This window comes from Dipodomys ordii, unplaced genomic scaffold (assembly GCF_000151885.1).
Source record: "Dipodomys ordii isolate 6190 unplaced genomic scaffold, Dord_2.0 Scaffold34, whole genome shotgun sequence".
In the NCBI taxonomy this organism is placed as follows: domain Eukaryota; kingdom Metazoa; phylum Chordata; class Mammalia; order Rodentia; family Heteromyidae; genus Dipodomys; species Dipodomys ordii.
In genome coordinates this window covers 7,104,056-7,115,675 of record NW_012267250.1, presented here as the reverse complement: position 1 = coordinate 7,115,675, position 11,620 = coordinate 7,104,056, and the positions used below count along the sequence as shown (strand labels likewise).

The 11,620-nt window shown below is 35.5% G+C and overlaps 1 protein-coding gene across 2 annotated transcripts in view; it reads left to right on the top strand.

Annotated features, from left to right (window-relative positions):
• Window positions 1–11,620, top strand: part of Ipmk (inositol polyphosphate multikinase) — a 36,578-nt gene that overhangs the window by 19,519 nt on the left and 5,439 nt on the right. The window contains exons 4-5 of one of the 2 annotated variants that reach the window (XM_013017202.1): window positions 6,897–7,069; window positions 11,047–11,128. In XM_013017202.1, coding sequence (XP_012872656.1) covers window positions 6,897–7,069; window positions 11,047–11,128 — 255 coding nt within the window. The remainder of the gene's footprint in view (window positions 1–6,896; window positions 7,070–11,046; window positions 11,129–11,620) is intronic. The other variant, XM_013017203.1, reaches the window with a different exon arrangement.

The following is an 11,620-nucleotide window of genomic DNA, read 5'->3' as shown; positions in this document are numbered from 1 at the left end:
CAGAGGGGTTACAATTGCATGGGCAGGATAATGCGTACATTTCTTACCAAGCATTGCAGCCTCCTCCTTTGTTTACCCTTCCCATCCCTTCCCAGTTTTCTGTAGAATTTTGAAAAATAGAAAAGCAAACAGTATTTGAGGAAGAAGTATGAAATAGGCTCAGGATGGAAAAGTGAGTGCTATGATAGTTAAGCAGTTGTAAGGACCTTGCTTGAGGTTAGTGATCAGATTAAATGTGTTTTGCAGTCATAACACATATTTTAACTTGAGATAAGATCAATGTATAATAAATAGATATTTTTTGTTAATATTTAACTGCAGGCTAAGGCTTTGTATTAATCTCAGGTTAGAGTCTCCATTATCTTATGCCTAGTTGAGTTATGACTATGTCTTTTTATTTTGTGGTAATTAAGTTATATTTGTCTTATCTGGAAAGAGAAGGTATAATCCAATGAATCATTTTATATTTATACTAAACATCAAAGTTCAGTGTAGATCCATTGGTGACATAACATGGTTAGCAAATTTATTGTGTGTATTTTTATATTTATATATATTTACAAATAAAATGAGTAAATCTTCAATGAATACAGTATACATTATGCTACTAAAATACATTTCTACCCTTCAAAAGCAACTCAAAGCAATATTTATGTATGTTTTTACTTCTATATCTCAGAACAGGTCTTGTACCTCAGTTAATATATTGGGTGTATGCAATTTTATTTTGGATGAAGTAGGAAAATATTGTACTTCTATTTGTAGAATAGGTACTGACACTTTGCAGTACAGTATTTCATTTATTCTTCATGATACCTGATAGTGGATTCTATTGTATCTCAAATATATATATAGTTATATCTATCTATATGTATATAGATATCTATCTATCTATATCTATCTATCTATATATATATATAGTTGAGGTATAGAGAATTGCTATCTAGGCCACATACTAATAAATGGTAAATTTGAGCTCTGAATTTACTATCTCTGCTCCTAAAGCAGTTGTTTGTTCTTTGTGGATAAGTTGTAGAAATAGATGTGGACTTGATAAATGAGAGACTTTATGATAAAGCTACAGAGAAAGTCAAAGACTAAGCTTCTGAGCTCAAGATAACCCCAGAAGCAAAAACCAAATCTTATCAGTACCCAGGAATTGGATCTCTTTCTCTCTCTCTCTCTCTCTCTCTCTGCATATTTCTGTGTGTGTGTGTGTGTGTGTGTGCGCGTGCGCGCGCGCGCTCATCAGTAATAGGCTTGAACTCAGGACCTTGCACTGTTTACACAGCTTTTGCTGTTTATGGCTAGACACACCTCTAGTTCAGTATTTTGCTAGGTAATTGGAGATAGAGTTTTGTAGACTTCTCTGTCCTAGCTGACTTCAAACTTTGATCCTTAGATCTCAGATTCCTGAATTGCTAGGATTACAGGTTTAGCCACTGGTTCAGGGCAGTATCCTCATCCCACTACCCCCCTTTTTGGCAGCACTAGAGTTTTAACTCAGGCCCCGATGCTTGCTATGTTGGCACTCTAGCACTTGAGCCACACACTAGTCTTTCATATTTTCTTCCTCTCTGGTTTCCTGAGCTATCTCCATCAAAGGAATCACTTAATTAACATCAAGTAATTTACATATTGTGGCATATGTTATTGACCTAGACATGGCTGGTTGGTGATCAGAATGTCATTTCTGCATCTCAGTTCCAAATTGGTAGGACTAAACAAGCTTGTACAAATGACCATTCCTGCTTCAGTGACTGTGACCAAAGGGCAAGATTCTGAAGTATGACAGTTCTAAAGGGCTTGTCTTTGAGGATCTGTGGATAGCTTTGAGTTGGATAAACATAATGCACATTGACATTTGTTTAGTCAAACATTCTTCTTTTTTTTTTTTTTTGGTCGGTCGTGGGGCCTGAACTCTGGTCTGCGGCACTGTCCCTCAGCTCTTCAGCTCTTCAGCTCAACCGCTTGAGCCACAATGCTACTTCCAGCTTTTTTTTTTTCTGTTTATGTGGTGCTGAGGAATCGAACACAGGGCCTCATGCATGCAAGACAAGCACTCTACCACTAAGCCACCTTCCCAACCCTAAGTCAAATATTCTTTTAAACTTTGTGGCTATGATATAAATACATTTTATATCAAAACTCAGTGTTTATAAGATTATGACCAATCCACAATAATAGGTCTTAGTGTATATGAGAATTCTCATGTTTACCCTTTCTGTCATTTAAGGAACTTTTGGTTACTACCCTTTAAGTTGAATTTCTAATCCAATAATAGGCTATAACCTATATATTGAAAAACATTGCTCCAGTCTGTATTTGCAAAGGGGCCTGGTTGATCTGTTCTTTGTTACCCAGTCTGTGGTTTTGCCTAACAGGCTGTTCTTTAGCCTTTGAACATTTAAATAACTGAATTGCAGGACTGACTTACTTTGATTTAGCTCTATTCCATGGAAAGAATTTTCTAGTAGTATTTTTCAGAAGAAATAATATTCAGTTTTTTGAACATATGGCAGAAACTGTAAATCAGTAACATGTAAATAAATAATTGTAACTCAATAATATGATCTCAATGCTGAGATCATGCTACCTTATTTCTGTTTTTCAGAAACACTTGTAAGCTGCTAGATATAATAACATTGATTCCTTAAGTGAACTTTACTACAACAGATTTTGCAATTTATTTTTTAAATCTTGGGAAGATAGAAATGAGAATCTCAAATTTTTTATTTTTGTTTTTTATTGTAAAAATAGTGTACAGAGAGGTTACAGTTACATGAGTAAGGTACATTTCCTATTGAGCATTGATACCTTCTCCTTTGTTTTTCTCCTACCATTCCTTCCCTTCCCTTCCCACCTCCCCAAATTTCCCCAACCCCCCAAGTTGTAAAGTTCCATTTTCTACATAGTGTCTTGTACATCTCATTTTTATAATGGGTCAGCCTGTATCCTTGTTTCAGCATTTTGTTATTTCCCTTGAGAATCTCAAATTTTTATGGTTACTTAAAACGAGGCCAAAGAACTAAAAGAAACCACTCAATCCCAGTAGACCTTAAGTTAGAGAGTTTTATTTCTGAAGGCTAATAGTAAATAGTCTAGCAGTTACTTAATAATTAAATTGAAGGAAAGCATATTTAATCAGTTGAAATAAATGTAGCGTAAAAACCTATCCCTATTTACTAAAGAAATTACTGTTCAGTATAGGAAAGCCAAGTCCAAAGTTCTACTGGGCAGTAGGAATGGGAAAGGCAAACACTCATTATTCAGCAAACATTTATTATACTCTTATTGCACTTGTATCTTCCTCCTTTATAAAAAGGAAAAGAAGAAATATTGTTTTTATATTCAGACATACAAAATCTACTTCCAAACTTTATAACAGGTTATTTATTTTAATCTCTACCAAATGAACACATAGTTGTGCATTTGAGGCAGGATTTCCCTACAACTTCTACAGTGTCATACACAGCTTTACAAACTCAGTAAGAATTTGCATTATTTGGAGGGGAGGGTCCGGTCATGGAGCCTGAACTCTGGGCCTGGGCGCTGTCCCTCAGCTCTTCAGCTCAAGGCTAGTGAGCCACAGCGCTACTTCTGGCTTTTTTCTTTTTGCTTATGTGGTGCTGAGGAATTGAACCCAGGGCCTCAGGCATGCAAGGCAAGCGTTCTACCACTTAGCCACCTTCCCAGCCCCAAGAATTTGCAAATTTTTGACTCCAAATTATATGCTAACTTTTTCAGTGCCAAGAATCTACTTTGTTAGTCTTTAGACTTTTTTGACATTTGAATTTATGTCTTGTTGCTAACATTCTTGTGCAGCTGGAGCTGCAGAAAGCTGTTAGGGATGGTAGGAGAGGATCTGAAGGAATTGTCTTGTGCTCCTTTCCCAGTTTGACCCCCATGGTGGTAATCTTTTAGAATACACAAGCGTGGGTGGGCTCCAGCTTCTTGGTCAGGATGTTTCCACTTGTCTATTGCCTTTCACTACAGTGTTGTGCCTGTGTCCAGATCTTTTGTTTTCTCTTAAGCTGTTGAAGATAGCTGTTCAGGAACTTTTCTCTCAATTGTAGACTCCTTCTGTATTGGTGCTGCTCTGGGGGCTGCAGTTTCTTCTTCATATCTGCATAGTCACAACCTTCCTTCCACTATCCTTTCAGGGACAAAATTTGATCTCTATCTCTTACCCTTTAGAGGAGATGTATGCTTAGTCAATCTGAGTGGTGTAAAAATGTTTACGCTCTGAGTTGTCCTCATTGGTTCAACACAAACTTCTTTATTGTAATTGGATAATATCTTAGTCTTAGTGGAACAGGAACAAAGAAAAGGGACAAGGCTTCTCTTATTCTTGGTACCCTTTAGAGGTAATGTACATTTTTTCTAGCCTTGAATTGCTAATAGTTAACAAGATAAAATCTTTTCTCTTTGAGGAGAAAATATTTATTTTAGGAGAAATGTTTATTACTGTATTCATTACTAAAACCTGAATCATATTTTTCAGAATTTAGAGATTATTTTACCTTGGAAAGGGGAGGAAAATATCTTTCCCTCTTCCCACATTGGTCCTCCAGCCTTGTTTTCAGTAACTAGATTTTTATAATATTATAATTGAATTTACATTTATGTTGCATGCAAACAAACTTTTGGATGTCAGTGTTCTCCAATCAAGATCTTAGCCATAAAAGAAATGTAAATCAAGACAACATTGAGATTCCACCTCACCCCAGTTAGAATAGCTATAGTTAAGAAATCTAGTAACAACAGATGCTAGAAGGGATGTGGCCAAAAGGAAACCCTACTGCATTGTTGGTGGGAGTGTAAACTTGTTCAGCCACTTTGGAAAGCAGTATGGAGGATCCTCAAAAGACTCCACATAGAGCTTCCTGATGAACCAGCAATCCCACTTTTGGGCATCTACCCAAATGATCACAAAGAAGACCATACTAAAGCTACCAGCACAACTATGTTTATCACAGCATTATTCACTATAGCTAAGATATGGAACCAACCCAGATGCCCCTCAGTAGATGAATGGATCAAGAAAATGTGGTGTATGCATATACAATGGAATTCTGTGCCTCCATCACAAAGAATGACATTGCCCCATTTGTTAGGAAATGGAAAGACTCAGAAAAAAGTATATTACATGAACTAAGTCAGGCAAAGAAACATAAGTCCCATGTTTTCCTTGTTTGCAATGACTAGTACATGTCTAGGACAAGCAGAGAAGGTCAAAGGCTATGTACATATGACTATATAAGATGATGTTAAGCGAAATGTTCCCCAAAACAAGAGACACAAGTGGATTTTCTTTCTTGTTATTGTTTTTAATGTACTTATAATGAACTATGTGATTCTTTTCTTTTGTATGTTCTTCCCCCATGGTATAACCCCTGTTTTGATTTCGGTGTTCTACATATTGTATATACATTTTTGTAATTTTGAGGAGAGGAAGGGATATATCGGAATGCTTCATGGGGATTCAGGTTGATCCATTGTGATGTTGAGATGTACAGGACACTGTTGAAAACGAACTTTACGTTGTCAGGGGGGTGGGGAGGGAGGAGTTGGGGAGGTGGGGAGCAAAGGGATGGAAGGGGAAAAAACAGAGGAGGTAACAATGCTCCATAGGAAATGTATTCATTACCATCCTTATGTAACTGTAACCCCTCTGTACAGTATTTTTACAATAAAAATATAGATATATATAAAATACAAAGCAAGTCCTTTGATTTTCCTTAGAAACTGGTAAAACTAGGATCCTTTCTTAACCCTTACTTTTGTTGTAGGAAGAATTTAGAGTTACTAGTTTTTAAGTGAAGAATAAATGAATAAAACATTTTAAAGTACTAAAGATACTGTGCTAAGGCATAGATGGCATAATTTATATTTAAAAGGTGAATGAATATATTCTGAAACAACTTTGAAATAATGTCATCTACTTTTTGCATTACTCGGAGTGTGAACTCAGGGCCCCATGTTTACTTAACTGATGCTCTTCTAAACTGATGCTCTGCTACTTTAGCCTTGCTTTCAGCCTGCTTTTTGTTGGTTAGTTTGGAGATAATCTAGTGAGATTTTCTGCTTGCACTGTCCTCAAACTAAGATTCTCCATATCAACCTCTGAGTAGTTAGGATTATAGATGTGAGCTACCAGTACCTGGTTTCATTGCCTTTTGCTTTTTAATTGTTATTTTTCAGGAGTTGTACAGAGGTGTTACAGTTTCATAAGTCAGGTTATAAGTACAATGCTTCTTAGACATTTTCACACCTTCCTTAGCTTTCCCCCATTTCCCTCTCCCATTCTTACACACAGGTTACATAGTTCATTTTTTAACACAGTATATATTGAAAACAACGCCTGCATTTGCTCACCCTTCTTTTCTCCATTCCTGTTGTTCCCCCCATACCATTTGCAAATGTTACACATTTGTTGGTCAGTCCTTTTTAATAATAATAATAATTGCTGACTAGGTTTTTAAATTTTTCTTTTTTTTTCATTTCATTTTATTTTTGAACATACCGTACAAAGGGGTTACAATTACATGGATAATGCGTATATTTCTTATCAAGCATTGCAGCCTCCTCCTTTGTTTACCCTTCACATCCCTTCCCAGCCTCTCCCCCACCCAATTCTTCCCCCCCCCCACCTAATTCCCCCCGCCTCCCCGCACCAACGTTGTAAAGCTTGTTTTCGACAGGACAACTTGTACTTCTCATTGTTGCAACAGGTCCACCTGTATCCTTAAACGACTTGTTTTTCCCCATCTCCTCCACAAGTTATACTGACATCAAATATAGGATTCTAGGATTTCCTCATTTTGTTTGCCTTTGTGATATTTGAGTAGTAATATGTCTGCCTGTCATTAATTAGTGTTTTTCTTTACTTACAGACTTATACCTAAAACTGGAAGATGTGACCCATAAATTTACTAAGCCCTGTATAATGGATGTAAAGATAGGGCGAAAAAGCTATGATCCTTTTGCCTCGTCTGAGAAGATTCAGCAGCAGGTTAGCAAGTACCCATTAATGGAAGAGATTGGGTTCTTGGTGCTTGGCATGAGGGTAAGAGTGATTCAGTATAATACACACATTTTTCTTTATATTTTTTCTTTGAAGATTACTGATACCATTATAATGCTAATATATCAGAAGGGAATATGTTTTCATAAATCCTGAATACATAAACTTTGTGAGGCAGGAACTTTTCTCTTTTGTTCATTGGTAAATGGTTAGTCTCTGATCCTAGCACATAGTAAGTGATGAATAAATAAATGACTGAACCCCAAGATAGTAACTGGACAGTTATTTTAAATAAGTTTAAGCTAAGGTTCAAAGTAAATATTAGAAAAAACATTATTTTTGCATTTTTATTAGAAAAGTATTGTTTTTCTGTATTTTTTAAATGAAGAGAAATTTTAGTCACTTCTTTTTCTAAGTTTAGTAGTATTTACTCGATTTAACTTTTTTAATTTAAAAAGTTTTTCTATTTGCTTAATTATTTGGCTTTGACATTTATAAGTGTGTTTTTAATGAACACCTAAGTTTATATACATGGGACAAATACATTTTATAACATGGGGTATGTAAATAGATTGTATATATGTGTTATGTAATGTTCTTACACAGTAATAATGTCTTAACGCATGTACTGTTTGTGGTGAGAATTTCCAAAATCCTATCTTCTAGCTTTTTTGAAATACACAGAAGTTACCTTTCCCAATCACTGATTCCTGATTAAAGGGAATGATAATTATTTTTTCCTTCTGTTGATCATACTGTCCCAAGTCTTTTTTTTGTATTCCCTTCCTTTGTGATAGTATGACAGTAACACTTAAGATTTATCCATAAGGAAGAGTTGGAGCTTGCTCTTGCTCATTCTGTTCTCCTTAGCATATCTCCCAACCATTAAAAAATAATAATTACAACCTTTATTTTAACTATACATATATGTATTTGTGTGTTTTCAGGCTGGGAGTATATGTGTTTTATAAATATCTTTGTTACTAGACAAGAACAATAGTAGGTAGAAGTTAGAGAAACTCAAGAATTTTTTCCATGTTAGTGTTAGTAAAGTAGAAATAAACAGGGGCAAAGAGAATTTAATAACAGTGTTGCACTAGAAAGATTTAACTTTTTTGGTGCATATGTGGGGTTGAAGTTCCTATGGATAAGATTTATTTTGACTCAGATCATAAGACTCCTGAGTAACAGAGGGTGAGTTTTTTAGAATTATGTTTTTGTTTGGGTTAATCATGTTTTGCAGTGCTGGGCATGAAACCTAGGGCCTTGCTCACATTCAACATGTATTTTTTAATCACTGAGCAAACCTCCCAGCCATAGAATTCTCTTTAAACATATTCAGGTAAAATAGAGAATATCCATTTCTTAAAGGTGTTCTTATAGTTCAGTGTAATGTTTCTGTTGAGAGAAAGAGGGGCTTCCTAATGAGCCTTCTAGGCCTGCCTAGTGTTGGCATCACAGGATGTGCTACTATGCCCAGCCGAGAAACTGTCCTTCTTAAATAGGTTTTATGTTTATGCAAAAGAAAATGATTTTATTCAACTCTTTCTGTGTAAAGAGTTTAAGATGACTCTTCTGATTGCTTTTAGTCTTTTACTAGTATGAGTCATGTTCAAGTGAGTAACTATAGACCTATTTTATTCTACCAGTGTGCTAGCACATCCTTGGGATAAATCTTTAAGGGAGGTGTGTCCACATGTATAACTTCGGTAAATATTGGCAGTTTGCCTTATATAGGGCAATGGTTTTCAAACAGGGGCAATTTTTTCCCCCCATGGAGACATTTTTTTCCCATGGAGACGTTATCAGTGTCTAGAGACATTTTTGTTTGGTAATTTAAGTGCAAGAGACGTGACATGTTCCTAGTAAGTTTGAGGCTTGTTTGATTTCTGTGAAATCTTCTGCTCCTTTGTCCTTTTTACATTGAATATAAGGATACACTGAGTATATTATATAAATTTTACTTACCTTTTCTCCATTCTTTTTTTTTTTTTTTGGTCCATCATGGGACCTGAACTCAGCCTGGGCACTGTCCTCAGCTTTTCAGCTCAAGGCTAGTGCTCTTGAGCCATACCGCCACTTCTGGCTTTTTCTGCTTATGTGGTACTGAGGAATAGAATCTAGGACCTCATGAATGCAAGGCAAGCACTCTACCACTAAGCCACCTTCCCTTTTCTCTATTCTTAAAGTATCCTGAATGGGGTGGAAATGTGAGTTTTGGTTAGAAATACTTTCTTTGATTATTAGATATTCAACAATTCTTTTATATTTTCAGGAGGGGGGGCTTTTATTTCATTTTGTGCATTTTGAATTTATTCTGACATGAGAAGTAAGGTATAAAGTTATCTCTCCCCAAATAACTAATCAGACTAACAGTCATTTTTTTCTACTGACTTAAAATCCTATGACATACTAAATTGGCTTACATATTTGATTCAAATGTATTTTACTACATGGTAGGATGATAAAGTTATTCTTTTATTTTGAATTTATCTGGCTCTTCCTATTGTTTTGTGTGAACTTTTTCATTTTTCATCTATTTTAAAGACAAACTACCCAGGCTGGTCTCAAACTTCTAGGCTGAGCCCATCCTCTTGCCTTAGCCTCCTGAATAGTTGATAGTACAGAAATGAGCTACCACACCTGGCTGTGCAGAAACTTTAGAATTAGTTTATTTGATTTTTAAAAATGTTGGTGGCTTTTTATTATCTCATTTTAGTTGTAGATTAACTTTAGGATTAGTATCTTTTTATGATGTTGAATCTTCTTAGTGAACATGGGTGTATATCTTAGGAATGTTTTAAAGTGCTCTTTATACACATCTTGTGTTTATTTACTTTTATTTGTATCTCTTATTCTTTTTGCTGCATTTGTAAATGAGGTCTTCTACTTATACAAACTTGTTATTTGAAATATTATTTTGTTTACTAATTTTATTCAGCCAGTATTTGTTTTTTTATCTTTTGTATTCATTTTTAAACTGATTTTCCAGAGTACAACTACTACCTAAAAGAATAATAACTTATCTTCTAAATGATTATCTGTGTTACCAGATTATGAACTCAGGGTCTCCTACTTGCTAGGCAGATGCTGTCTACTAGAGTCAAGTTCTAAGCTCTTGACACTTCAGTTGTTTTTCAGAGGGTGTTTCTCATTTTTTGCCTACTGTGGATTTGGACCAGGATCCTCCTCATCTCTACCTCTTGAGTAGTTAGGATTACAGGTTTGAGCCACAATGCCCAGCTTGTTGGTTAAGAATGAGGTCTTGCTAGCCGGAGGCTGAGATCTGAGGATCAGAGTTCAAAGCCAGCCCAGGCAAGGAAAGTCCGTGAGACAAGTCCGTGAGACTCTTATCTCCAATAAACCACCAGAAAACCAGAAGTAGCGCTGTGGCTCAAGTGGTAGAGTGCTTGCCTTGAGCTGAAATGTCCAGGCTCAGAGTAAACCCCACAGCCAGCAACAGAAAAAATGAGTTCTTGCTAACTTTTTGTCTGGGTTGGGTTTCAACTACAGTCTTATGGAATTTGGCCTCCTGAATAGCTAGGATTACAGTGGAAAACCACCATGCCTGGCCCTCTGTTTGTTTTGTTGTTTGTTTGTATTTGCTAGTAACTTCAAAATAGTATTACATAATAATATAAAATTATATTTTATTATATGCTTATTATATATAGGTATATATAATAATCATAAAAGATGTGATAGAATCTACTTTTTTATGGAAGCTTTTTTATTTTAAAAGAAAAACACTTTTTTACCTTCTACCTTAAACTGGAGACTAACTTTTCCAATATGATAATTTTATCATATTGGAAATAATCATTTTTCCTTGTAAGGACTTTTTGTCAGTAGTAGATGTTAAATTAGTTAAGTGCATGTATTGATATGACTATGATGTTTTAAAGTTTATTATGATGAGTTATATAAATAGATGCCATATTAAACACTCTGCCAGGTTAAAAAAAATATGTGATCAGAGAGTATTAGTCCTTTAATAGGCACTGCTTTTTTTTTGACAGGTTTATCATGTTCACTCTGATAGCTATGAGACACAAAACCAGCACTATGGAAGAAGCTTAACAAAAGAAACTATAAAGGATGGTAAGTACTACAAAACTAATGCTGATGGTACTTCAGTTTTAATTCATCTCCAAAATATTAATTTAATTTGTGGTAAACACTTTTTAAAATCAGTACTGGGGTTTGGATTCAGAGCATTGTGCTTGTTAGTCAAGCACTCTACTATCTCTAGTCCTTTTTAATCTAGTTTCTTTTAAATAAAGCCTCATGCTTTTTCCAAGGGCTGGCCTGTACTTCAAGGCTCTTATTTACATATTTATGTCCTCTTTGTAACAAGTGATGGGTACACACCACCACAAACAGCTTTATTTTTATTTATTTTTTTTGTGAACATACTGTACAGAGGGGTTACAATTACATGGGCAGGATAATGCGTACATTTCTTATCCAGCATTGCAGCCTCCTCCTTTGTTTACCCTTCACATCCCTTCCCAGCCTCCTCCCCACCCCCCACCAACGTTGTAAAGCTCGTTTTCGACATGACTTCTCATTGTTGCAACAGGTCCATCTGTA